Source organism: Chlamydotis macqueenii, chromosome 1 (assembly GCF_036417535.1).
Source record: "Chlamydotis macqueenii isolate bChlMac1 chromosome 1, bChlMac1.mat, whole genome shotgun sequence".
Lineage (NCBI taxonomy): Eukaryota > Metazoa > Chordata > Aves > Otidiformes > Otididae > Chlamydotis > Chlamydotis macqueenii.
Genome location: NC_141556.1, coordinates 86861516 through 86885235, shown reverse-complemented (window position 1 = coordinate 86885235; position 23720 = coordinate 86861516). Strand labels below are relative to the sequence as shown.

Sequence of the window (23720 nt, the reverse complement as noted above, 5' to 3'; positions counted from 1 at the left end):
ATCAATATCTTGACAGAAATGAGCTGTGTTATTTACCTTGACTTGTGCTACTGTCTTCCATTACAGCCTCATAGACAAACTGATTAAGCATGTGCTAGGTAAGTAGACTGAAAACTAGCTGAACTGCTGTGCTCTAAACCTTCAGCAGCAGCTAGTCCAGCTAGCTCTCTCTCACTCACACTCTTTCTGAGGAGTGGCCTATAGTTTGTAGTTCATGCACTTAAAGCAAACCCAAGAGGCCACATGCTGAAGTACCTAGCCTGGTAGTATCTAAAGTATACTCAAGAGGCCCAAGATCTGTCTTCAGAGCATGCCTGACAGAGTTTTGGAAAGAGGAGCTGAAATGTGTGTGCTCTGTCCTACAGCTATAGTACCTCATGTGGCAGAAAGAGCCTTGCATAGTATTTCAGAGCCTACTTGAGCCTGTGCCACGCAGGAGACCTAGACATGACATACAGTAGATTAAGAACGAGCTTCCAAAATTTATTTTATTTTGCTGCATTTACTGACAGGCAGAATCCACATGCAGTTTGCAGAAGTGAGGCACCATTCCCCATAGCCTCTCAGAAGTAGGTCAGAGGGTCGTCTCTGGTTTTGCCAGTCTGAAAAGCGACAAGGGTGGGACCTTGGTTCTCGTGAGGAAGGCTCTGGAACACCTTTAAGTGGACGTAGTCATGATCATCTTGGACCTAGAAAGCAAAACAGTGGGAGGTGAAGCAGGTTCAAACAAAAGGATGCTCTTACGTAACTGGCAGAGTATCTTTGCTCAGGAGCTTAATTTTAGGTCTTATCTCAATTTTTACTTCAACAGCTCTTAACCTTTCTGGATAGTAACTGGTGGGAGAAACTGTCTACTACACCTGTAGAAAAATTTAATAAAAAAACCTTCAGACTCATGTGAATGAAAAATGAGCAGGGCTGCTTGGGTATGGAAGCACCAGAAGACTTCTTGGGACAGTCAGGGTAGGAGACAAGAGACAATGAGTAAATTTTAATGACTCAGGGGTCAGGCAAGAGGCAGAGACAGTGTCAGCTCCTAGAAGGTACAGGAAGATCTATCCAAACCCAGCCCATGGCACTACGAAGCAGTAACAACCTGAAAGCCAGGATCCTTTGTCTGCAGAATTACTGCTGTGTCTGAATTACAGAATTACATCAGTGCCTCAACAGACAATTTGCCATGTCTTGGTGCTTGTAGGAGTGAGTGGCTGAAATAATTTCTAAAATAAACTGGGCTTTCCCCACAGAAAGTCCTCACATAAAGACTTGCTACAAAGTTGTACATGATTTTGTACATACAAGCACAACAGATGATAACCTCTCGCTGTGTGAGGTCCATAGCTTTAAGGGGGGGCTAATGCCTTAGGCTCTAAGAGGTCTTTACGTGCTTTCTGGTGGCTGCAATGTGGCACTACGTTTGTCTTGGTCTGGATTACATCTCAGCTATAAGTTCTGTTGGTAAAATATTAGTGATGTGGAAAATTCAGAAGTATAAAAGAACAAATTTTGTGACAGGACTGATTCCAGTTAATGCTAAAATGAGTAACTGTTTCCTGTCTCTTGCAAGATTGGAAAGAAGAGACAAATCAACTGTTTTCAGTGTTATAAATTGACTTCTTCCAAGTTCGGTAACATGTCAATCTTCATTTCCGAGTAGTTTGGTCACGAGGCTTAGCATGGACAGCAGACAAGTATTACATTGCCTACATCAGCAATAACTGGGCACAACTTCTGGCTTTACTGCAGCCTTCCTGTAAATTGTTACTCTTCACTACTCAGTACCTTGTCCGTGAAGTGACAGCGCATTGCACAGAGGCAAGGGAAGGATAAACATCATTCATGTGAGAAAGGCTCAGACTAGCCATATAGTAGGTCATCTGTCAGTACAATCCCCTGGTGCCCACCGAGCAGAAATAACTGTTAAGAGTTCTTTTAAAGAAGGATCTGGGAAAGAAGAAGGTTTGGCAGTGGCTGTCCTTCCTGGGATCAACTAAATAAGAGAAGCATGGAGCAAATGCTCATACGTAACGTCTCTCTGCAGACTCCCCCAAACCCAATCTGTCAATTTCTTTCATAAAAAGATTCTGACCCTTACCAAGGGAGCATATCCCACCAGGCACACATCTGCACACATGTGGGGCTAAGATACAGCAGTCACACACAATATTTGCTCTGCTTCCAGAAAGCCAGCCTGCCACTAAGCAATGCTTTCTGGCCTTCACTTGCAAAATACGCTCAGCAATTTCTTACGCATTACTTCACAGAAAGCTGCTCAAATCCACGTGTAAGGTTATCTAGTGAATGGCACTGTCAGAGGGCTTCAAATTAAGCATTACCCATTTTTCCTCTGCAACAGAGAAGGGGTTTTGAAAATCCAGAAAGCAGCAGGCAGGCTGTACCTCCGCAGCACATGACACAGAACCAAAATATCAACACACATGCTTGCGCGCAGAACTAGTCAGAAGAGTCTGAAACGCTTGCATTAAATTAAAAAATTCACTCTAGCTCTCCATCAGATCCTTAGGCTGACTTCAAATGTGTCGTAAGAAATACAGTTGGAGGACACAGAGGAAATAGGAAAGCTTCTTTGCCTTGAAAGGAAACAGGAGAGCAGTTTTATGACTAGTTTAAATAATTTGAGCTGATAAGGCACTCTATAGTCTGAGTGAGATGATCCTAAGACAGTTATCATTCACATCTGAAGAAGCACAGTGCATGTTTTATAAGTTTTTACATTCCTGTTCTACAGCAGTGCCAAACAGGAATTTTATAAGCATCTGGAGGTAGTCCCTAACTCTATTAGTCACATCAGATGGTTTTCTACTACATTTGCTTCTCTTTCTTGCTATGAGCTACTATGGAAGTCACTGATATTGTTTAACTACAAAGCGCGCTCTCCTATAATATATACAAACCTTAATAAAGTAGTTTATCCCATTAACCACCTGAGTCCTAAAGACTATGGCATTAAAGGTGGAATATGTCCTGTTTTGCCTTCTTTCAAGTTGTGGCTTCACCTGTAAAAAGAAATGGAAAAATGGTTGGCAAGTTCATATTTAGTCTTTTCTTTCACATCTACCACTCCAATTTTCATCCTTTGAAACACATACCCTTAATAAAATAAACCCAGAAACCCTAAAATAATTCAGTTTACACGAAGACTTCCAGCCCTCTTTCCTAGCATTGCCTCCAGCATTCTTTAACATCCTGTTAGAATTAGACTTCCTAGTTGATTTCCCCCTGCCCCAAAAGCTGTCCAGCTAAACTGTCTGCTGCTCAGTACAGGGAAACTGCTACCTGCTGCCCTTTTAATTCTCTGTCAAAGGAGCAGGGCACCAAGCCATGCTACCTGGCAGGGTACAGCCCCTGTCAGCCACTCTGCTACACAGCGGTGCAAGGCAGCCCCCTCACCTGGAACACCTGCACCATGCGTGTCAGCCTGGGAAGCTGCGGACCCCTGTTGTGGTTCCCTGCCTCACAGCTGCACGTGATCTTTTTAATGTTTTTCTTTAAGGACTTGGAATAAACAGGGTTATTTCAGAGTACTGAGACAACCACCTGATCAAGTAGTTCCCGGAAGGTATTGTAGTGCCGCTGGAAGCCTTGCAGCAAACGCTGTAATTTACACTAAACCTGTCCTTCAACATCTAGAACCACATACTTTGATAGTTACAATGGTTCAGGACCAAACTACATACTTCCATCTCCCAAACTGGAAGTACAAGCTTTAGACTGTAAGCCGGAAATCAACCCCAGATCTGCATAAACATCATCGTTCCTTCACTAGGTAGCAGATACAGGTTATGTGGTTCCAGAAGAAACAATGCTCTGTACTGACAGCATCCACACTCACGCTTCAGTTAGATGTGTTTATGCACAGTACGCAGTTTAAGCCTTGTAAGATCTTAAAATATGCAGATATCTACAGACTTTTCATATACACATATAGAAAAAAAAAAGACAAAAATAAAAAAAGTAACAGTTTTTCCTGAAACACACAGTGCAGGTTAAGTTTTAAGTTCATCAGCAATCACAATAGTATCATCTAGGCTGAAAGGGCAGGGTGGCACTGAGGGAGACAGCTGTGAGCAGCAGTAGAAGTCTAGCCAGATGTCTGAGGCATCATGATTTACGTACCAGTGATTGTTTTACTAGAGTTGCTTGCATCTGGTGACACAAACTTGGGACAGAAAGGCAACTGTGGTGAATGTAACCCAAAACGTTATTTAAGTCATCTAGAAAGCATAAACAATCTTTTGCAGGCTGGGTAACAGCCTCTCCTCTGCACGTGATGCCCATGCTGATGGCCCCATACATTCCAGAAGTCGGGCAGAGGAACACAGCGTCACTCCCCAACCAGCAGGAGGCGCCAGCAGCACGTCCTGCGACTGTTTTGCAGGAACACACAGAATTAATTGGCTTTCCCAGCACATCCACCTACCGCTGCCTGCCACTCCCATGGCATTCCTTCCTAGCAGGCAGGTCCCGGAAAGCACCCTAGTAACATCCAGATCAGCTGCTTCCAGACAGTCAGAAATTATCCACTTCATCATAGTCAGGCTTCTCGTAATCTCTTCGTCTGCTCGCTCTTCTTCCGAGCAGCTTCCACAGGGTTTCTATCCCCAGGAACCAACAGCTGTACTTTGAACTCAGGAGTTGCTAACTCTAGTAAACCAGGGAGACTTCAATTTCCAACCCCTTCCAGCTGGCTGAGTCTGGGTGCTCCTAGAGTGGCATCTTTTGGTACATATTATTCCTCTCTCAGAACAAAACAAAGCCAGTTCTCTACTGTTTTACCATCTCTCCCAACCTCTGACCACTACATTCCCCATTTGTTATTTACGGACAGACTCTTCAGTAAAATCAGGCAGGCAGACATCTCCTTATTTCTCAGATGGAAAAATATAACATTCCTAAGCTCTTATCTAACAGCTCCTTAAACTCAAAACATTAGTCAGTTTTAAGCAACAGCTGTGAAACAAGAAGACTGAATAAATAACATTCCCCAGCTCACTAAGCATTAGACTACAGACACAGCATAGGTGTAAGTAAATAATGATGTAATCCCAAGGGCAGGTAGACCTTGGGCATCCCAAGGTCTGCAGATGCTCTTCACAACTTTGGTCTAATCATATGAATTGCTTCTCTGCTTAGCAGAGCATAAAATCCCACAGAATTGCATCATGACAGGGTGACACTGTTATCTGGCTGGAAGCACAGCACGATTGCCCCAACGTAAGGTTTGTCTCCATAAGAATATTTTCCTCAGAGAACTACACCAAAGCCTCTGGGTTGCGGGGAGAGGACCAGGAAGAGCTCTCTCTCCTGCTGTCAGTACAAGGCAGAAATTTCACCTGGCAAAAAATAAAGAGCAAAGAATAATTTATTTTCATTTTCCTGAAGTTACTGAGAACAAAATACCACCAAAATTAAGATCAGCACTCTTTGGGAATCAAACAGAAAATATGTACATCTGCATTTCATATTCTGTACTTGCCCTGTACTTTGTGAGCATTACGCACAGCCTGCAACGAGCGTTCACATTTTTAAGTGCATGTTCACTCACTGACAGTTGAGCTGACAGTTAGTTTCGTCTCTGGTACACACTGCATTACAGGTTCTTTTGATGACCCGTAACACAGCCTAGCATTAAAAACACAGCGCGATATCTGGCTTGCTACACTGTCCTAGCAGCATTCAAAGGAGGCCCTTAAGGTATTCCACACTCATTAGACAAATTTCACAGGCCCCAGGTGACAGGAGACATTGCTCTCCTTGTCTTACACGTGAGCAATCAAGAACTGCAAATACACAAAGGTGCCACAAGTCCTTGCCTAGGGTCTCCCCTCCAGAGGTAAAAGGGAATTTCTGATCTCTGCAAGTGCTGCTCCTTCAAACACTTGTGCCAGCATAGGAGGAACACTGATACTGCTCCTGAGTACTTCAATCAGTGTCCCCCAAACAAGTTTAGATAATCCTTTTTCTCTTTTGCAGTAAATTATCCCCCCTCTGACTAACCTGTTATCACCCCTGCTATGACTGACCAATAAAGCCCTACAATGGAAGAAGGCTCGGAGGAGCTGTGCAAGGCCGATGTGCCTACAAAACTCAGAAAATAATGCAGGGTGTGACAGATCACAGTTTTTGCAAATAAGTTAACTTTATCTCAAGACAAAGAGGAACAAAGCGTGTTCAGTTTAGATAAGCAGCTATGTCAGCCGAGTGGACCAACTGGTGGTGTAACTCCCTGAGTTCATTAAAAGAAGGTGAAACCCTCCCTGAGTTAACCAGACTGGCACAAGGTCAGGGAGTGAATATGTGGCTCTGCCCAACACAGAGTATAGAAACTAAATAATGAACAAAAGGATTTTAAAGAGAATAGTGGGCGTGAGCTGGCTTCAACCCATGTACTCCTTCCTGGCAACTGAGGATGCTCAGCGTTGTGACAGCGAGCATATTACAAAGACCAGTAACAGAGATGACATTGGTATTGTGATTTGAACTGTGTATCGCAACTGCTGTATTCTGCTAAGGATAACTGACACCTGTATTGCGTCACCTGCTATTTATTTGTATCACACTGCTGAGTCAGAAACCTTACATAACATCAAATATCTGCAAATAAGTAAATTTTTATATTAAACATTATACCTTCCACATGTGGAATATCCAAGAGAAGCTGGTCAGAGCACTGGACTCTGACATCAGCCTACACAGCCTGTTCAAGGATCTCTCCTGGTGGCTCTGCCCCTCCACGTGCACAGCCCAGCTCACCTTGGTCTGATTTCATCATTGCCTGGTCTGAGCCTGCAAGCTCTCGGGAGACGTGGGATGGTGTCAGTGCAAACTCTGTCCTCTGTGGCACAGCAGAGGAGGGAGCTGGGAGCCCTGCACACACAGGAGCGTGCAGCAGTATTGCCCACTACTTCCTATTTTTGTTTCCTCAAGAAGGGCATAAGTTACGCTTTGTGCAGTTGCCAAAGTGGGGAGAGCTCATCTTTCAAAACTGGGAGGGTGAAGGGGACTGGATGGGTGGGTGAGACATGAGACACAAAAGGAGGTTTCCCATGCCATGTTGTTCCCCTCCTGCTGCTCAGGATGCACTTTATACTGTTTTAGGAGCTAGTGCACAGCAGGGCATTAGAGGATCTGCAGAGGTGTTGTTCACACAGATTCTTCTACTTGAATCGCCATGGCAACCAGACTCACCCCACCTGCCTTATGCCAAACTCACCTTGCCCCACTGGCTCACCAGCATCCCCTGCATCACAACTGTGACCCTAGAAAACACGAGATGCCAGCAAAGAACATGCCATTTATCCATAGCCTTGTCCTGTCTATATATATTTTTTTAGTGCATACTACCACACAGTTTGTCCTATCCACGTCCTGCAGCGAGGAATTAATTCTACCAGGTACAATCTTCTCTCTTCAAACACACCACCTTTAATTTCAAACAAGCAACCTCAGTGCTGGTCTTTCAGCTACGTGCAAACATTAACTGCAGGTAAACAGTACTGTGCCTGGCTATGAACAAGGATGAGACAGAAATGTTTTGTCTTGGTCTTACCAGTACACCGCCTATGCAGAACGCTGAGAAAATACTTACTGGCAATCAAGGGGACTCCCATTTTCAGCACTAGCTTCTTCAGTGTAAACACTGGTTCAGAATCACCACCTGGGCTCCCAGTCTTTGCACAAGCTTCAAGACCTCAGCCCTTTGCATACAGAGACTACATCTTTAGACAGGTTGAAACTCACCTCATCAGTAATTTGCTGGATTTCTGGAGTGGCAGGCTTGGTCTCAGATAAGCCCCCAGGAATCATAGTGGCAGGTAACTTCTCTGAAATGATGGGTAGCTCTGAAAAGGGAAGTTCAGCACAGTCTGAGCAGAGTCATCACAGGCATCTTGTATATATACATATACATATACATGTGTCATGGAATCCTGTGACTTGTAACATATGGAGCCTACCATTGCTGAACTGGAGAAGGAGACAAATGGGGAAAACAGGAGAAAAAGCAACGTAAAGCACTGATAATATTAATGGTAAATATAAAAAGCACTTTAAAATCTTAAGTGTATACAGTCTCCACATCAATAAGAAAAGCAAACAACAGCCTCCATCCACCCACATCTTAAGACAGTTGGTTTGGGCTGAAACTGGAACCTCTTGCCTCTCCACCCATGTGGAGATGACTAGTCTGTGCACTTACGAAATGGATCAAAGTCACACCCAGTATTTCCCAACACCATATAAGATCAGAAGGAAGCACGCACCAATTTCCTTAGTGCAGGTTCCGGTCAACTCAAAGTTGTATTGTCTCAATATCCTTCCAAGTGGGCAACAGAAGCAGCATTTTACTTCCAGTGACTTTACTTCCCTCTGCCTGACTAGAAAGGTGCCAAGGCAAACATCAGAATTAGAAGGGGAAAAAATTAAATCCTAGGTTCAGGTAAGTATTGCAAATAAGTTATTTCTGCTTCTTTCCTGTCAAACTTATAGTTGCATTCTGGCAAGGACAGTAACAACTGAACATGCAGTTCCAGTTACATTGTTACTGCAACTCTAGTGCCAGTTTCCTGGAAGACAACGCGCTATCCCTCTCACTACGGTAGTTGTGCGTGCACAATAGCTGTTCTAACGTCAAGATACTTGTATTATGCACACAGCTGAAATATGTAGCATGCAGAATATACAGTCAGAAGTGTTCATTCTGCAGTTAGTCACAGACACATGGCACAGCCATATTCATGACCATGTATGAACGTACAAAGCTCCAAACGCATGCGGGGGAAAGGCTAGCAACTCTTAGCAGCCTTACCCGGTAAGGCAGAACTAACACCTTCAAGACCACAGAAAAACTACTCCCCTTTGTTATTCCTGTTGTCTCCCACTCCAGCGAATGGGAGGAATGTTGTTCCGGAGCTAGGACCAGAGAAGGAGCAACAGACCAGACCATTTTTAGTCCCTAGGGGTGGGTACGTAGCAAGGGGTGAAATGAGAATACGCGCTGCACACAGGCAATGGGCATTGCTGCTGGAATCAGTGTTACAGAATCTGCTAGAAACAAGCCTGTTCATGGCCACAGCAATGGTGACTGCGTAGCACAGACTTGTCAGTGTCCTACCCAAACTACTGACCCTCCTCACAGACGGCAAGTGATGCAACAGACTGCAAACAAGTACTTCATATCTAACTTCATGGCCTGATCTTGGTACAACAGACCTGAGATTGAGAAACTGGGGCTGTAAGGGCCGTAGACTCAACAGTTCATCATCGAGGTAATAGCACATTACTGGTAAGGATGTGGCAGCATTTCCCAAACTTGGACAGCAGTGCTATGGGAGTGGATGAAAGGCATCTGTGCAAAAACAGTTGTCCTGAGACAACATCTTTCTGAGCAAAGAGAAAAATGTTCCCAGTTCTTGGGAATTTCTCCAAATTTACCTCTCCAGATAAGGAGTTCCTCACATCCCAGTTCATGGAGTTAATGACAATTCAGGCTGATGAGCTCAATCTCCTTCTCCTTTCCTCAGCACAAGATCCTGGTGATTCACTCAAACAGTGATCATCTTCCACCATATGGCTACCATGCATCTACTCACGCAGCAGGACAGGTGAGATAACTAACTGGAAGAGCAGGCTCACCTGACTGACGCCAGAAGCCACAGAATGAGTCCAATAACCATGCAGCACCAGTGCTAAACCAGGATATTTTATAAACTCCTCCACTCACCATGATGCAGATTCCACTAACTCCCCCTGGGAAGGAATGTTGGTAAGATCCTCAAGGCAGCACTACCCCTTGGAGAACTCTTGATTCTGATCAGTAAGAAATACACTGAACACAAAGACTAGGAGGGTTAATTTATAATCCTGGGAAAACTCCAGGTGTGAAACTGAAGACATTAATGTTGTGTGGAAATTATTCATTGGACTCCATATTTCTGGGTTTTCTGTGGTTGTTTTTTTTTTTTTTTACCTCAAAGCATAAGAACTTTTTTTTTCCCCCCAGAATGCACAAAGTTGCGCAAAAGGAAAGGGAAGACAATGGTAATTGACAGCAAGCTGATGCTGAAGTTTACACAGGCCAATCACTCTGTTTTCTTTCTGTGAGAGTGCTAATGGCCATCCCAATATCCAGTGATATTTCTAAGATTGGGATGCAGTACTGTAGTGGTTTAGCCCCACCTGGTAGCTAAAATACCACGCAGTCAGTCACTCGTTTTCCCCCCTCACCGCCCCTCCCAGTGGGATGGGGAGGAGAATCAGGAAAGGCAGGGCAGCAAAACTCATGGGTTGGGATAAAAACAGTTTAACAGAACATCAAAAGAAGAGGAAACAGAGAGGGATAATAAAAATAACAACAGGATATACTTAAGCATGTAATTTACAGTGTTGCATTACAGCTCATTGTGGATCCTGACACCCAGACCACTCCCAAGTAGCAAAAACCTGCCTCAGCACACTGCCCACTTTCTATACTAAGCATGATGTCACAAGGTATGGAATAGCCTTTGGCTAATTTAGGTAAACTATCCCAGCTGTGGGCTAATTAGTAACCTATCCCAGCTGTGACCTCCAGCCACAGGGGCCACGGGCTCCAGCTCCTCTCCCAGCTCAGGTGAAAATGGACTCTATCTCAGCCAGAAGCAGGGCAAGTACCCATCCTGCACGCATAGTTCATGAAGCCACTTTGAAATGCCGATGTTTCACAGATCTGTTATCAAAGATGATCAGTGGCAATGAGCGATCCCAGGGAACCCTCTCTCTAATTAAGCTCTGAATGCAATGAAACAGCATTTGGAACCTGCCTTGAAAATAAAACTGCTGTCCCCATCGTGTCTCTTGCACAACGTCAAAAAGCTAGTGAGTGTTTCCACGTTCATACTGGAGACATATTTGATATTTCGTACCAGCCTACACTCACCATTTGCACAGATGGCAATTTCTCTTCATGGAACTGTACTGCTATTAACTTGGAGAACCTGTGCTGGGAGAACAGCACTAGTATTCTTTATAGTTTTAAAGCTGAGTAACATCTTGCACTATGTACATTTTCAATAACGAAGACACAAATCTTTACAGCTTGCAGGCCAATACTCTCAGGTCCTATATAAGCAATTTTAAGAAGTCGAAGCTATAGTCAATAAAAACACCAGTACAGTTACAAAACAAAGCAAACAAGACACCCCTCTGCCTCAAACCCCGGGGTTATGTATTTGTGAGTTATTTTTAAACCAGAAATTAAGCCACCTCTGTAGAAATGATTGTGAAAGCTACGTCAGTAGGTCAGTCTTCTGGTTTCCCAGTGGCAAGACACGTAATTGCAACCAGTCTGCACCAAATTTTATGAGCTGCCAAAGGAAAGCAGCCCTCCATCTACCAGTTGAGCATCTACTCATCATCATCACAGTAACAGCAGCCTTGACTTCCAATGTGCTGGTCTGCAAAGAAGGTTCTCCTTCTGCTACCCACCCTGATTTCAAAAGATTTCTGACACTGTACATCAACTAGGATTAGTAGAAACCAGAACTTCAGCAGCACGAAGCTATCATATCCCAGCCTATGCCACACCTATGGTATCAGTAAAGAGCCTCTTCCCCTCAACCTGCTGCAAGACAACCAAATTCTATCCTTAAAAAAATTTCTGCAATGAGATCACCTATTTCACCAGTCTTGAGTGCCTAAAGGCTGCAGAAGACAACTGCACTGAGTGCCACAAACACACACCTCTTTCTGCTTCACAGAAGGAAGTAAAGAAGCACACATTTGAGAGGGCTTTCCAAGGAATCTTGCCTACCTATATTCACCATTTCCAAGCAACGGAAAAGCCCCAGTAGAGGGGGAAGCCACCTGCAAGAGATCCAGACCCTGGGCAGGTGCATCAGTTGTGGTTTTTGTTCAAGTGCCTTTACTTGCAGAAACAAAATTAGAACCAGGAAAATGATGAAATCCTGGCATTTGTGGGGTCCATTATTTGATTCACAAATGACATCAAGCAGCCCAGTAATTTTGTGACTACCTTGATGGTAAAGTTGAAGCAGGATTCAATCACCAACAAGGCATTATCCTAGAATGGACAGGGGTCACTAGACAGAGATTTTACCTGCGTTTGTTTAGTACGGCCCACAACTCATACCAATGCCATTTACATACCATCAGAAAACATCCCACTTCACAAACAGATCTTAAGTATGCAAAAAAGAGCAAAGCTTTTTTCTCCTTCCCTGTGTCCCAAAGTATGGCATGCAATTCCAGTTACTCACCTTAATGTGCCACTAAGTTCAAGAGCAAAATTCAAACAGCCTCTGATCCATGTGATTTGCCATGCACTGTAAAGAGATATCCCTCTGTGCTCAGAGCAAAGTACATAGAGTAATCCAACTTCTTAGTGCAACCCTCTTGTATACAAGCTGCAAACACCCAAAAAGGGGATGCTTGGGGCTCAGAAGTCTTCTTATCACGTTAGAAGTTTTTCATATACAGGTTTGTATAGATCTACTTATTTGGCCTTATATTCAAATGAAAAATAGTGCTATGTTGAGGTCGACGGGTTTTTTTTGTGGTTTTCTCATAGCAAGTGCTAAGCTGGCCTACTGAAAAAAAAAATAATAAAAAAAAAAAATCTACCTATGTATTAAATCCATTTCACAGGTAATTTTTCACAGCATCTGCTTAAGTGAAGAAGTTTTCCCATAACAGCTGAGCAAACATCTGGATGGATAGAGGAAGACAGTGATTAATTCTCATTACAATCTCTAGTTTTTACAGAAATACAATACAAGCTTGAATTTAAAGAGTATTGATGCCAACTCTATACATAGGATCATAGAATGGTTAGGGTTGGAAGGGACCTTCAAAGGTCATCTAGTCCAAACCCTTCCATCTAGTCCAAACATCTTCCACTAGATCAGGTTGCTCAGAGCCTCATCCAACCTGGCCTTGAATGTTTCCAGGGATGAGGCATCCACCACCTCTCTGGGCAACCTGCTCCAGTGTTCTACCACCCTCATTGTAAAAAAAAAAAAAAAAATTCTTCCTTAGGTCTAATCTAAATCTACCCTCTTTTAATTTAAAAACAGAAGTTGCTGGCAGAAGTTTCTATCATGCAAATGGCGTAAGAGGAGAATTTGTCTCTGCAGTTGTAGATTCGGGCCCTGAAGAGAACAAAGATTTTAGACACCTGTATTACAGGTCAGTATTAGAGTACCAGCTTTGAAATCAAAACAAACTGTTCTCAACATCTGATCAGTGGACCATCTCCAGTGGAAATCAGGTTCCTGGCAACTCAGCCCACAGTTCTGAGCAGTATTTAATTTCCACTTTGAGGATAAACAATTATAAGAATTTAACAGTTGAAGAACAAACATTTTTTCTGCTTTTAGACTTGCAGAAAAACAATGAGAATACTTCAAGATTGAGACGAGCACTCCAACTGCAGTAAAGTTCTGACCTTGGGAAAAAAATTAAGCTTGAACATTAGGATTTACATCCTCAAGGACTTAAAATATATTTCTGCATCATTCTCAAAGAAAAGTGAGACTAAATGACTCTGCTGCCAAAAAAGAAAGCCCACCAAGTCATTCAAGCCTCTGCTGGACAAACAACTATAAAACAGATGGTGCTCCACAGATTTTTGCCAGCTTTCAACAACACAGGTACATTCCTCAATTTACTTCCCACCCCCGACATATGCACAACTCTCAAGGATGTGAGAGTGTACAGTCATTTCAGTGCTGTAACTGAAAGTGTTTGAAAGACGGGGGCCTGTATTTTTAAGGCTCTGTTCAAGTTCAATGGTTCTTAAAGACTTATCACTAAGTAATAAAAGCAGCTGTGAACAAAGCAGACCTTGTCATTTGACTGTCAGCCAACTACAGTTAGTAAAAAAAAAAAAAAAGGTATAATTACAGCAATTCTGCTTTCCTCATACTTATCTGCTTTTAAATGCTGCGTTACTGCAGAGTGTTGCATTTAAAGCTTTCTAAATGCAACACTATGGCCAGAATCAACAGGATCAGGTGTGCACAGCTGTTTTCTCAGCAGAAATGCAATTCACCTATAGAATTAATTTTAAAGGTTCAGCAGGAGGGACAAAATAGGGTCACTGGATAGATGTATCTTCATCTCCAACTCAAAGTGGTTTTAATCGACACCACGTTCCTTATTTAAAGAAAAATTCCAGAACTTAGTAACACAGACCAAAGGCCTGCTGCCTCTCAGCATTGTGGGAACAATGGCAAATGTGTATCCGCACGCAACCCTGAACCAATGCTGCTAGCGCTGAGCAGTTCAGAACAATGCTGGTAGCTTCTTACTTTCAGGGATGCTGAACCTACACTTGCTGATCAGTCTGCAATTTTTATTTCCTTTCAGATTTTAGCAGATTATTCAGACAAACACGCTATGTTCACTGATAGTTTAGCAAGTATCAGTTCAGGGAGAGCACTGTCCTCCCTGCTCAGAGCTGGTTTTTACTGTTTCTTCCCCTCTAGGACTGCTGAAGCTGTAGAAGTTCAAAAAAGATGCCAGTTCTGCGTTCCATTTGAAAATTATTTTAATACTATAAAATTCATTTGTTCACATATTTTGTACAAAAGATGAGTTGTTTTCTCTTAATTACAGGAGAATCATTCCAACCTTGAGATTTCAGCTAAGTAGGTCCAAAACAAAACAAGACAAGACTGGGTTCTACTGGTTCTGGAGGGTCCCAATACAGCTCACCCAAGGTCTCTTTCCAGTTTGGCTCTCATGGTTATGGACCACCTTGATGGAAAATACCCCACATCATTGACTCTTCGGAGGCTTGTAGTGAATTCGGCAACGCTCATTAAATACCTGAGACACCAAAACAGAACAGCAAAAGCAAATCAGCTCTCATCCAAGGAACGATCAGAAATTCAGACCTATTTCAGGCAACCATCTCTTCACATAGCACCCATCTCAAGCTGCCCAGCCCTGCTGTACCAATAAATGGCACTTACCAAGGCATCTGTCTCCATTCACCTTCTCTCCTGGCTTTAATGAATCCACAGTTTGCAGCCTGATGCTGGGGGGACTGCACAGCACTAAAAGTGCTCTCCCTCAGATAAGGCAGGCTTATAATCCTGGTAGTCTGTAATCCTCAAAGATGATGACATCTTTCTCTTTTTCTTTTTTTTTTTTTTTTTTTGTTTTGTTTTAAAAAGAAGCAGGGAAATTATGAGTGGAAGGCTCATGACCAGCTGCGTTCTGTTAAGTTCAATCTGGCATCCAAATTTGGACACTGTATTGTGTCTTTTGCGAGCAAACACACTTTACATTGTTGTGACAGCTAAAAAGGTGCAAGGGCTCTTGGAAGCCACATTCACACTTTAGTTATCTGACTGCAGGTGCTGATGCTGCCAGCCCTCCTACTGCAAAGGGCACACTGCTCTTGCCTCACCTCTGGCACCTTCTCTGGGTAAAATTTAGAACTAGAGACTGAAGATCATGTTCATTTAGCTTGAATTGCCGGCCTTGTCAAGCAGACTGCTTACCCTAAGGAGGGCCAATAAATGGGACTACTTTAAGTAAGATAGCCTGAATCAAAAGCACAACACACAGGCTCACACCAAAGTTACAGGTACTCTTTACAAGCAATTTAGTTATTTATCATTTTGGCTCCAAACTGTGTCCAGTGCGTGTCCTGCAAAGCGACACGAGCACCACCTAGCACCAAGCTGAGGCACTGGCAGTTATTAGTTCCTGCCCTGCCCAGCACTCCCGCAAGAGGACATTTTGCCGAACTGTCCAGAGGCTTTTTGGATCCAAATGCTTGTGATCTTCAAGTTCCGTGAACTCTCCCACTGGCTTCACATGCAAAGGGAGTGGTCTTGTAATTCTTGGGAAGTTATGCATCGCTTTATATAAATAACTTATTTTAAACTCTGTCTTCCTACAATCTTCTATTCTACAGCTGATCTCCTTATTCAGAGTTCAGAACCTACGGCAACTTCAGCACAAGTGTTGTTTGCAGCATGCATTAGTTTTAGCACTGATTCTTAATCTTTTTGAGTAATTTCCAACTTATTTTCAGACTTAACTTACTTTAAGAAACAGACATCTATTAGAAACTGTTTCATATTGCAGAAAACAGAAGTTGTGATACAGTTTCTTTCACACACACGCACAGCCAGCCTGTCCCACTACATTACCACATGCAACGGACGCCTCTGGAAGAGTTAAGAGTATGTCAAGGTCTCAAATCAGACAAGCGATAGAAGGAAACTGCAGAAATTAAAAGCCACAAAGGGTTCTCATTCAGAAGCATTTTAATACTAAGCAAATTGCACCATTTCTGTCCATTGTCTGTTAAAGACATTTTAAGGGCATATGTGTCTTAAAGGGTACTGGAAATACACTCTAAGGGACACTGTAAGGGTCTCTTGCATCAAACAAGACATCAAAAAAATTGTAGCTTTCAGCTTGCTTTTAAAGCATCTTTAACGGTACCTCTGCAGCTCATGGAAGGAAGATCAATACTGCAATCTTACTGACACTGCCTCCTACTTTTAGGATCATTGACCCATCGATCTCAGTGTGTTACTCAGGCCAACTAACTCCCCTGGTCTACCTGTGAAGCGCTATTCTCATTTTTCAGACAGGAAAAACAGCGCCTGAGAAACTTTAACATTCATGTTACTATGCAGAAGTTTGATTTTGCTGTCTTTTACATAAGTTATTAAACTTTGTTTCCAAATCAGATGTTTTTCAATCAGTTTTCAGTTGGTTAGGGTTAATATAAATATGTAAGTATACTTTCCAGCTAAAAGTCTGCAACAGTAAAAAGAGTGGAGGTCCTCACCTGCAAACCAATAACCACTTCCATGTAACAAATTGCTTTTGGTCCACAACTATGACTGGGTCAAATTCCTTCTGCGAAATATTTTTTCCAGGCAGCTAAATGAGACATTTATGCTTATATTCAGACAGAGACAACAGCAGAGCTCTTGAAGCCCCACTTTAAACACTAGCAGGCTAAGGCATCCCTGCACCACGCATACCTCTCTACTTATATATGAAATGGTCTCCATCTTCAGAAAAAATCTGACACTTCTGTCACTAGCAAAAGCTTAATGCAGCTACAGGAAATCACTGGCATCAGTGCTACACTTAGTGTCAACTCTGGGCTTCAGAATGGAGACACTGTGGGGCAGGTCTTCCCCCCACCCCTTTTAAATAAAACTGACAGCAGAGTTGCCATAAAACGTTTGCCACTGGTGGCCTGTGGCATGTTGTTACGGCTGTGCTGTTGCTTAGTCGTATCTGAGCTGGCTTTAAGTTAATCATGCTTAAGGGCAAGACTAGCTTTTTCAGACAGTAACAGAGGCAGTACTGACAGCAAAACACACCTGGAAAAACATGTAGGTGTTTTTCTAATCAGCCTGCATTGAGCTGTGTTCTGACTAGACCTCCAAGAATATACAAGCTGTACTGCTTTTATGCTGATGTGATCTAGAGGACTAATATCCTAAAGCAGAGATTAAAAAGGGAGCTGCAGCTAGTACTAGCTATTGGCAAAAATCCTTTTTTGCATTTAGAGAAGGAAAGAGGTTCCCTATACAGTATTGAAAGCTCTGAAAAGCTACAACAAATGAGAAAAGGATGCTAGATGTGAAACGCTGCAGCGATAGAACACAGCCACCTCAGAATTTAAGCTCAGCGTTAAGATCACTTTATAACAAGACAGTGTCTTGGGCCCTCAATCCAGAGGGTGATCAGCCCCCTCTGTTGACACAGGAGAGCAACAGCAAGCCTGTTCTTTACACCAAGGAGCATCGGTTCGGACTGGCAGAAGCTCCAGGTTCAACTTCTACAGCCCCACCACCCCCTAGCCTCTGCCCAGAAGCGCGATCAGTACCAAACAGAGCCAAATTTGGAAGACTCATCCCTTTGACATTGTTAGAGGCCTAGCAAAGCTTTACAGACAGGCCACCACGGAGAAGTCTACAAAGTCCTTAGCCCGTGGACAAGGTGAAGAGAGGGATCTACACAAGGAGTGCTCCACAGTCCTTCCTCCCTCTAAATCAGATGCTTTTCTTTCCTTTGCAGTGCAACTGAAAAGCTTTGATCTCTGCATCCAGAACTGGGGAAATGACTGACCTGAAACATTTCCCCCAGCACTGCCCTCACCTATTTCTAACTAACTTGCTTCATAAGGCACCAGTCCCACACCTCCAGTGCAGGACTGTCTGTAGGGAGAGAACACCATCACTGTTTTAAATGATCGAGTACCTTCCAGCTTCTGTCGTTGACCACTTCTTCAACATTCAGCTCCGACTGCATCAATTTCAACTGCAGAAAGTAAGAGATAAAGAGGTTATTGTCAAACGGGCCTCCCTGCAGCCTTCAGTATTTACCACCATTGCAACTTTCCAGATCATAACCCCAGTACCAGGTGCGCATCGCCTCGGCGCAAACCAAAGTCTGCAAGGGCACGGTGAAGGCGTACTCGCCATGCAAGCCTAGCAGAAGTAGCTCCTGGTAACTAATGCTCCATTCTTAAATATTGCTCAAGATTTGCTAGCAATTAACGTTAATAGCTTCACAGACAAAAATAACTATGCCTAATGAAAGCACTCAGCAGAGGGAATGCCAGTGGCAGGGTTAGTTCCGCAGCCTTGAGTTGTCATTCTTCCACGTATGCATTATTAGAGTCATATTCGGAGCCAGCAGCAAAGGTAAGACTGAACACACAGATCTCAGATTCTGGATTTAGGATTAAGATCACAAAGGGATCCCCTCCGCTTCTTTTGCTGCCTACTCTGCGTGCTCACCAAAAAAAAGGGTCTACAAGAACAGATCACGTATGTTCCTGCTGTCTGAACCAGTTAATACATTATATGATCACAGCAGGACAAATCAGATTTACAGAGACGCAAAAGCTCCAGCAAGAACTACCACAATACGCAGTTCTTGAGCCGTCACTCGAGCCACAAGAAGTGTAAGAATCTTCCTGTTTCACACCTATTAGCAACTTCAAGGAGTACGTGAGACAGGTGTGTTCAGGTGACCTGCAGTAATTTGACGCTGCCAGGAGCCCTTGACGTAACAGTAGGAGATATAAAAACCATTTGCATTTTTGCCTGCATTTAGGATGTATTTTTGTTGGAGTCTTTAACACAACAGACTAAAGGTCAAAGTTCATTCATTTTAAATACATGGTTCCAATTGGAGAGTTGGTGAACAGGTGCAAGCCAAGAGAGCAATCCCATCAAAAACCTTCCGAGTACAATGTCCAGACACATACAGCTAATACAGCTGTTGGATGAACTTTCACCTACTCAACAGGACCCCAAACTGTTTGAAACAACAAACCAGCATTCATAGGATGACCAGATGACTAGGATCTGTCTCTCCATTCAGAAGATGTTTAGCAGTTCAAAGAAAGGTCTTTCCTGCTGGAGCACGTGAATAGGTTTAGCGTCACCTGGACTATGAATTGCCTTTGACGCCAAGCCCAAGCAGAACTACTATTCTAGCTTTTTCCTTAGAGGTGCAGAGCTGAACAGCAATGTAATTAGTGTTAATCAATGTGGCTATACAGGGTGGGGGTTTTTTGTTGTTGTTGTTATTTTTAAAACAGACTCTGACATTTTAACAAGCCTTACTAATTTGCTTGGTAAAGCTAATAATCATTATGCTGTATGTTTTGGCTTTCCAGAATTTATTTGGCTGGATATTTTATAACACTTCATTCAAGTAAACTAAGACAATAATAAATGAATACAATAATCAAATGATGTTTTAATGCAAGTGCATTAAAAGAATTGACTGCTAGACAGACACTACTCCAAGTTTTCTTACTTAATGACCCTGAAGTAATAATTTTGGATAAAATGCTCCAATTTGTACCATTAGCAGGATGAGAGAAACACAAATAACAAGAGAAAGCAGAACTGTATTGCAACCAAGTGAATATACATTTGAAATGCATAATCTTAAATGTAGGATGTGTTCTCTCAACATAGTTTATTTGAGTTGTAGGAAAAACAACTCTCACAGAGAATTTAAAAAAAAAAAAAAAGGCAAGGGGACAACACCTCAGAAGGTCCAAGCGCAAATTTGAAGTCATCTCATCAAAAGATTTCTGGCATGTTTCCTAATCATGGATTGCTTTTAACATTTGACGTTACTTCCAATTGTTAAATATTATTACTGTGATCCTCCTAGTAGTATCAGTGACAGGTTTTGGGCTCATTCAAAGAATTGGCTCCGCAAACAAAATTTGTAGAAAATACTAAGCTACTATTCTAGTTTTCCAAACTAATATGGGTGCTTGTTAGCAGTTCCAAAAGTGAGGCTTTAAGAACAAAACCACTCGCCTGCCACCCGGTTCTTTAAATCTGAGCTCACAAGAGAGCACTTCTCTGAAGAGCACAAGAACAAACAGTTCACTCACTCAATGCCTGGGAAAAATCAGATGCTTGAGTTCAAACGACCTCCTCTCAGGAAGCTTTTACTACAACTGTATCAGAATCCAACTGCTCTTTAAAAGGGAGGCTGAAACAGGCTTGTCTTGGAAGTACAGGGGTAAGTGGATTTTGAGGTAGTTCAGCACCGCAAAAGCAAAATTTCAAGACCCATTTCTTCAAGTCTTATAGTATTGCAGCAGGGAAAGCTGCACACAGGATTATAGGAATTAATATATATATACACACACATATATGGTGGTGGGATGTCTGGCTGTCATGAGAGTAACTCACCATTACACCGGAAACTCAAAAGCATGAGTTTACAAACCCTGGTTAAGACAGTCCTCAACAGAGGAAGGCTCACTTAACTGCTGAACACGACACACCTAGCCAGTGTATGCAAAAAAAGCAACAAGCAAGCAGTCTCATTTGGTACGTGCTGCAAGCATATGGTGTGGGAAAAAATGTAAAGTGAACCCAACCCATACAGAGCAGGTCTGGAAGTCAATGGAACAGTTCACATTCCTGCTAATCTCCACTCCTAGAGCTACACATGCAGTGTCCTCTCCCGTGCAAAGGAGATCCTGGCACGGGGGAAGAACTTCAGCGCAGTTCCCTTCTCCACTTCTGATACTCCATCTAGATCACCTCTGTTCGTCTATGGTGAAGTACACTTTCCACCCGGAAGCCAGAAGGTTGAGAGGGCGTTTGCACATTAAAATTCGTTATGCAAACCCAGAAGTCTCTTTCACACCATCACAAAGTACTCAAAAAATTAATGCAAGAAATTCAAAGTTGCCTGGCAGCTCCTTGTAGAGGACAGGAACTCCAATCAACACACCGAGTAAGGACGATGCTTCTCAGGACGATGATGAAAAGGGACAGCTTTAAGGCTGCACAACTGCGTGGTGCAAAAGACACAGAGAAAAGCTGTATTTCATTATCTTCTGGTGTTTGCGTCTTGGCACCCACACTTGCCATTTGCAGATATACAAGTTTGACAAGATCGCAAAAAGGGAAAACGAACCTTCAGGCATTCTGAAAGAACTAAGCAAGCCCCAGGTAAGATGTACGCTAAGTCATGTTAGTCAGTGAAGGTTAGAGTCCACCATAGGGAAATGCTGTTTTTCTACAGCATTTGTGCAACAGGATCTCAGAAAACGGTCCACTTGCGGGATAAAAGCAGCTCTGTCTTGTGGGCTAGGGGAAACAGTCCTCAAAAAGCCAGCCAACAAGAACCTCGGAAAAGACTGCCTGAGTTAGGAACCACTTCAGGTTTTCTCTGTCACACTGGTCTTTGCGCTTGGGAAATACACCCTTTTCTTCCTCTCTAAATGAGCTTTGGAAAGTTCCGCCACTCACCTTTGTCTGCTCTTTCCTGAGTTGCTTTAATAACGCTACATCATCTTGGGCCTTTTCCCTCTCTTCTCTGAGAGTTTTCACTACACTGGAAGCCTGAGCGATGCAGTTTTTGATGATTCTCTCTCTGCTGGTGTGAGCATCCATCAACTAAGCGGGGAGAGAAAGAAAGCCACAACAATGAGTTCAGCAGAGAACAAATGCCTCTGAGTTACAAGTTTAACAGAGACTTTCCAAAGTCAAGGTATTGCTGTGAAATCCCTTTGGCTCTACAATCCACATGCTGGAAGCAACACCGCTTTGAGCAGCAGCTACCAACTTGATCAAAAGTGAAAGATACACAAGAGCAGGAGTCGTGCAAAGCACTGCAAAAGTGCACTAGCGCTCGTTTTTAAAAGAAGTGGACTGGGCTGACGCCATCCACTAGAGCCTGAAGCATACCGCGAAGGATCAGTATTGCCGAAAAAGGCCCTCACTTGGTTTTAAACTGAAGTAGCTGTTACACGCGTGTGGTTTAGCTGCGTAGAAAAGTCGAGCACGCCGGTTACGGATACAAAAAGCACGACGTGTCAAGGCAGTGGTTTCCTTAGAAACTGAGGATGCTGTACTGGCCACCGCACGTAACAAAGCACCAGGAAGCGCGCTGAAAGTCGAAAGAGTGCACACTCACAGACTGGTACAGCTCTTTACACGTCTGGCCGGCATCAACTTTACCCACAAAGGAAGCTGTCGGAATCGTAGTGTTTAATTCATGGACGATCCTGTCATCGATCGTCCTCATTACCCTGAGTAACTCCTGTATTAAAAATAAAATAAAATAAAAATCTTTGCTTATACTTCTGAGAAAAGCCAGCTAAAAATTTATTTGCATGAGTAAGTCTTTTAACAGAAAATTAAGTAGATTGCTCAGAAAGAGCAAAAAAGCCCCCACCAGGCGAACAGCTTCTGCAGGCTGGAGTACACGCTGCAAACCCGGGAGTTTCCTCAGCAGCAGAGGCCGGAGGCGGGGGAGAGAACCGGGCGCCGGTCAGTCACTAACAGCTCCCCGAACCCCCCCGGCCCTGCCCACCCCAGCAGCCGGGCCCTGCCGGCACCGGTTCCCTCAGGAAACGGGGGCGCGGCCGGAGAGCCGCTCTCCCAGGCCGCATCCCGGCTCCCTCACCCTTCCAGGCGGGAAAATGGGCGCAACCCGCAGCAAAACGGCCAACTCCCGACAAAAAAAAAAAAAAAAAAACACCTTTCTTGACGAAAGATGTTAAAAAAAAGACAAAACAAAAACCATAAAACAAACAGGCCAGGTGCCCCCACCTCAGCCTACCCTGCTCGCGCCGCTGACGGCACGCGTGGGTGTCTGGCGCCCCACTAAAACAACGTGAAGGCGCCCACGGAGGCTCCCCGGGAGGGCGGGAAGGGACCCCGGGAGGCGGCGGTTGGGGCTGAGGGATCTCCCGGGCCGCTCCCTGCCAGAGGGCGCCGCGCTCCCGCCGATGGGGGCGAGGGGAAGGGCGGACCCCGCCCCCCCCCCCCCTCGCCGCCGCACCCCGACCGCGGCGGGGAGGGGTGACCTCGCCGCGCCCCCCCCCTCCCCGGGGCGCGCGCTCCCTCAGGGCCGCGCGGCGAGAGTAGCAAGGCGTCGGGAGCGCGCCGGGCGCAGATACAGGGAGGTGGCGGGAGCGCGCTGCCCCCCGCCCGCCCCCGCCACCTCTCCGTGGGGCCGCCGCCCCACGCGGGTTACCTGGAACTCGGCGAAGTCCTCGCAGCTCGCCGCTCCGCTGGGCGCCGCCATACTGGAAAGGCCGAGGGCCGCGGCGGCGGCCAATCGGGTGGAGAGGCGGCGTGACGCGCGCGGCGGTGGGCGGGGCGGCCCACTGGCGGAGCGGGCCCCGCGCCCGGGCATCGCCACCGGCGGCCTCGGTG

General features: G+C 44.3%; 2 protein-coding genes across 2 annotated transcripts; both read right to left on the bottom strand.

Annotated features, from left to right (window-relative positions):
- Positions 1–470: 470 nt before the first annotated feature.
- LOC104475703 (cystatin-A) lies at positions 471–8111 on the bottom strand. The gene is made up of 3 exons (XM_010115255.2): positions 7762–8111; positions 2916–3017; positions 471–689 (listed from the first exon to the last, which is right to left on the bottom strand). The coding sequence occupies exons 1-3, from the start codon at positions 7825–7827 to the stop codon at positions 564–566; spliced, it is 294 nt and encodes a 97-aa protein (XP_010113557.1). The 5' UTR covers positions 7828–8111; the 3' UTR covers positions 471–563.
- A 6437-nt stretch (positions 8112–14548) lies between these two features.
- MIX23 (mitochondrial matrix import factor 23) lies at positions 14549–23700 on the bottom strand. Its single transcript, XM_086760405.1, has 5 exons — positions 23539–23700; positions 22474–22599; positions 21807–21953; positions 18265–18324; positions 14549–14847 (listed from the first exon to the last, which is right to left on the bottom strand). Exons 1-5 carry the CDS (start codon positions 23698–23700, stop codon positions 14797–14799), a joined length of 546 nt encoding a protein of 181 aa, XP_086616531.1. The 3' UTR covers positions 14549–14796.
- Between the last annotated feature and the right edge of the window lie 20 nt (positions 23701–23720).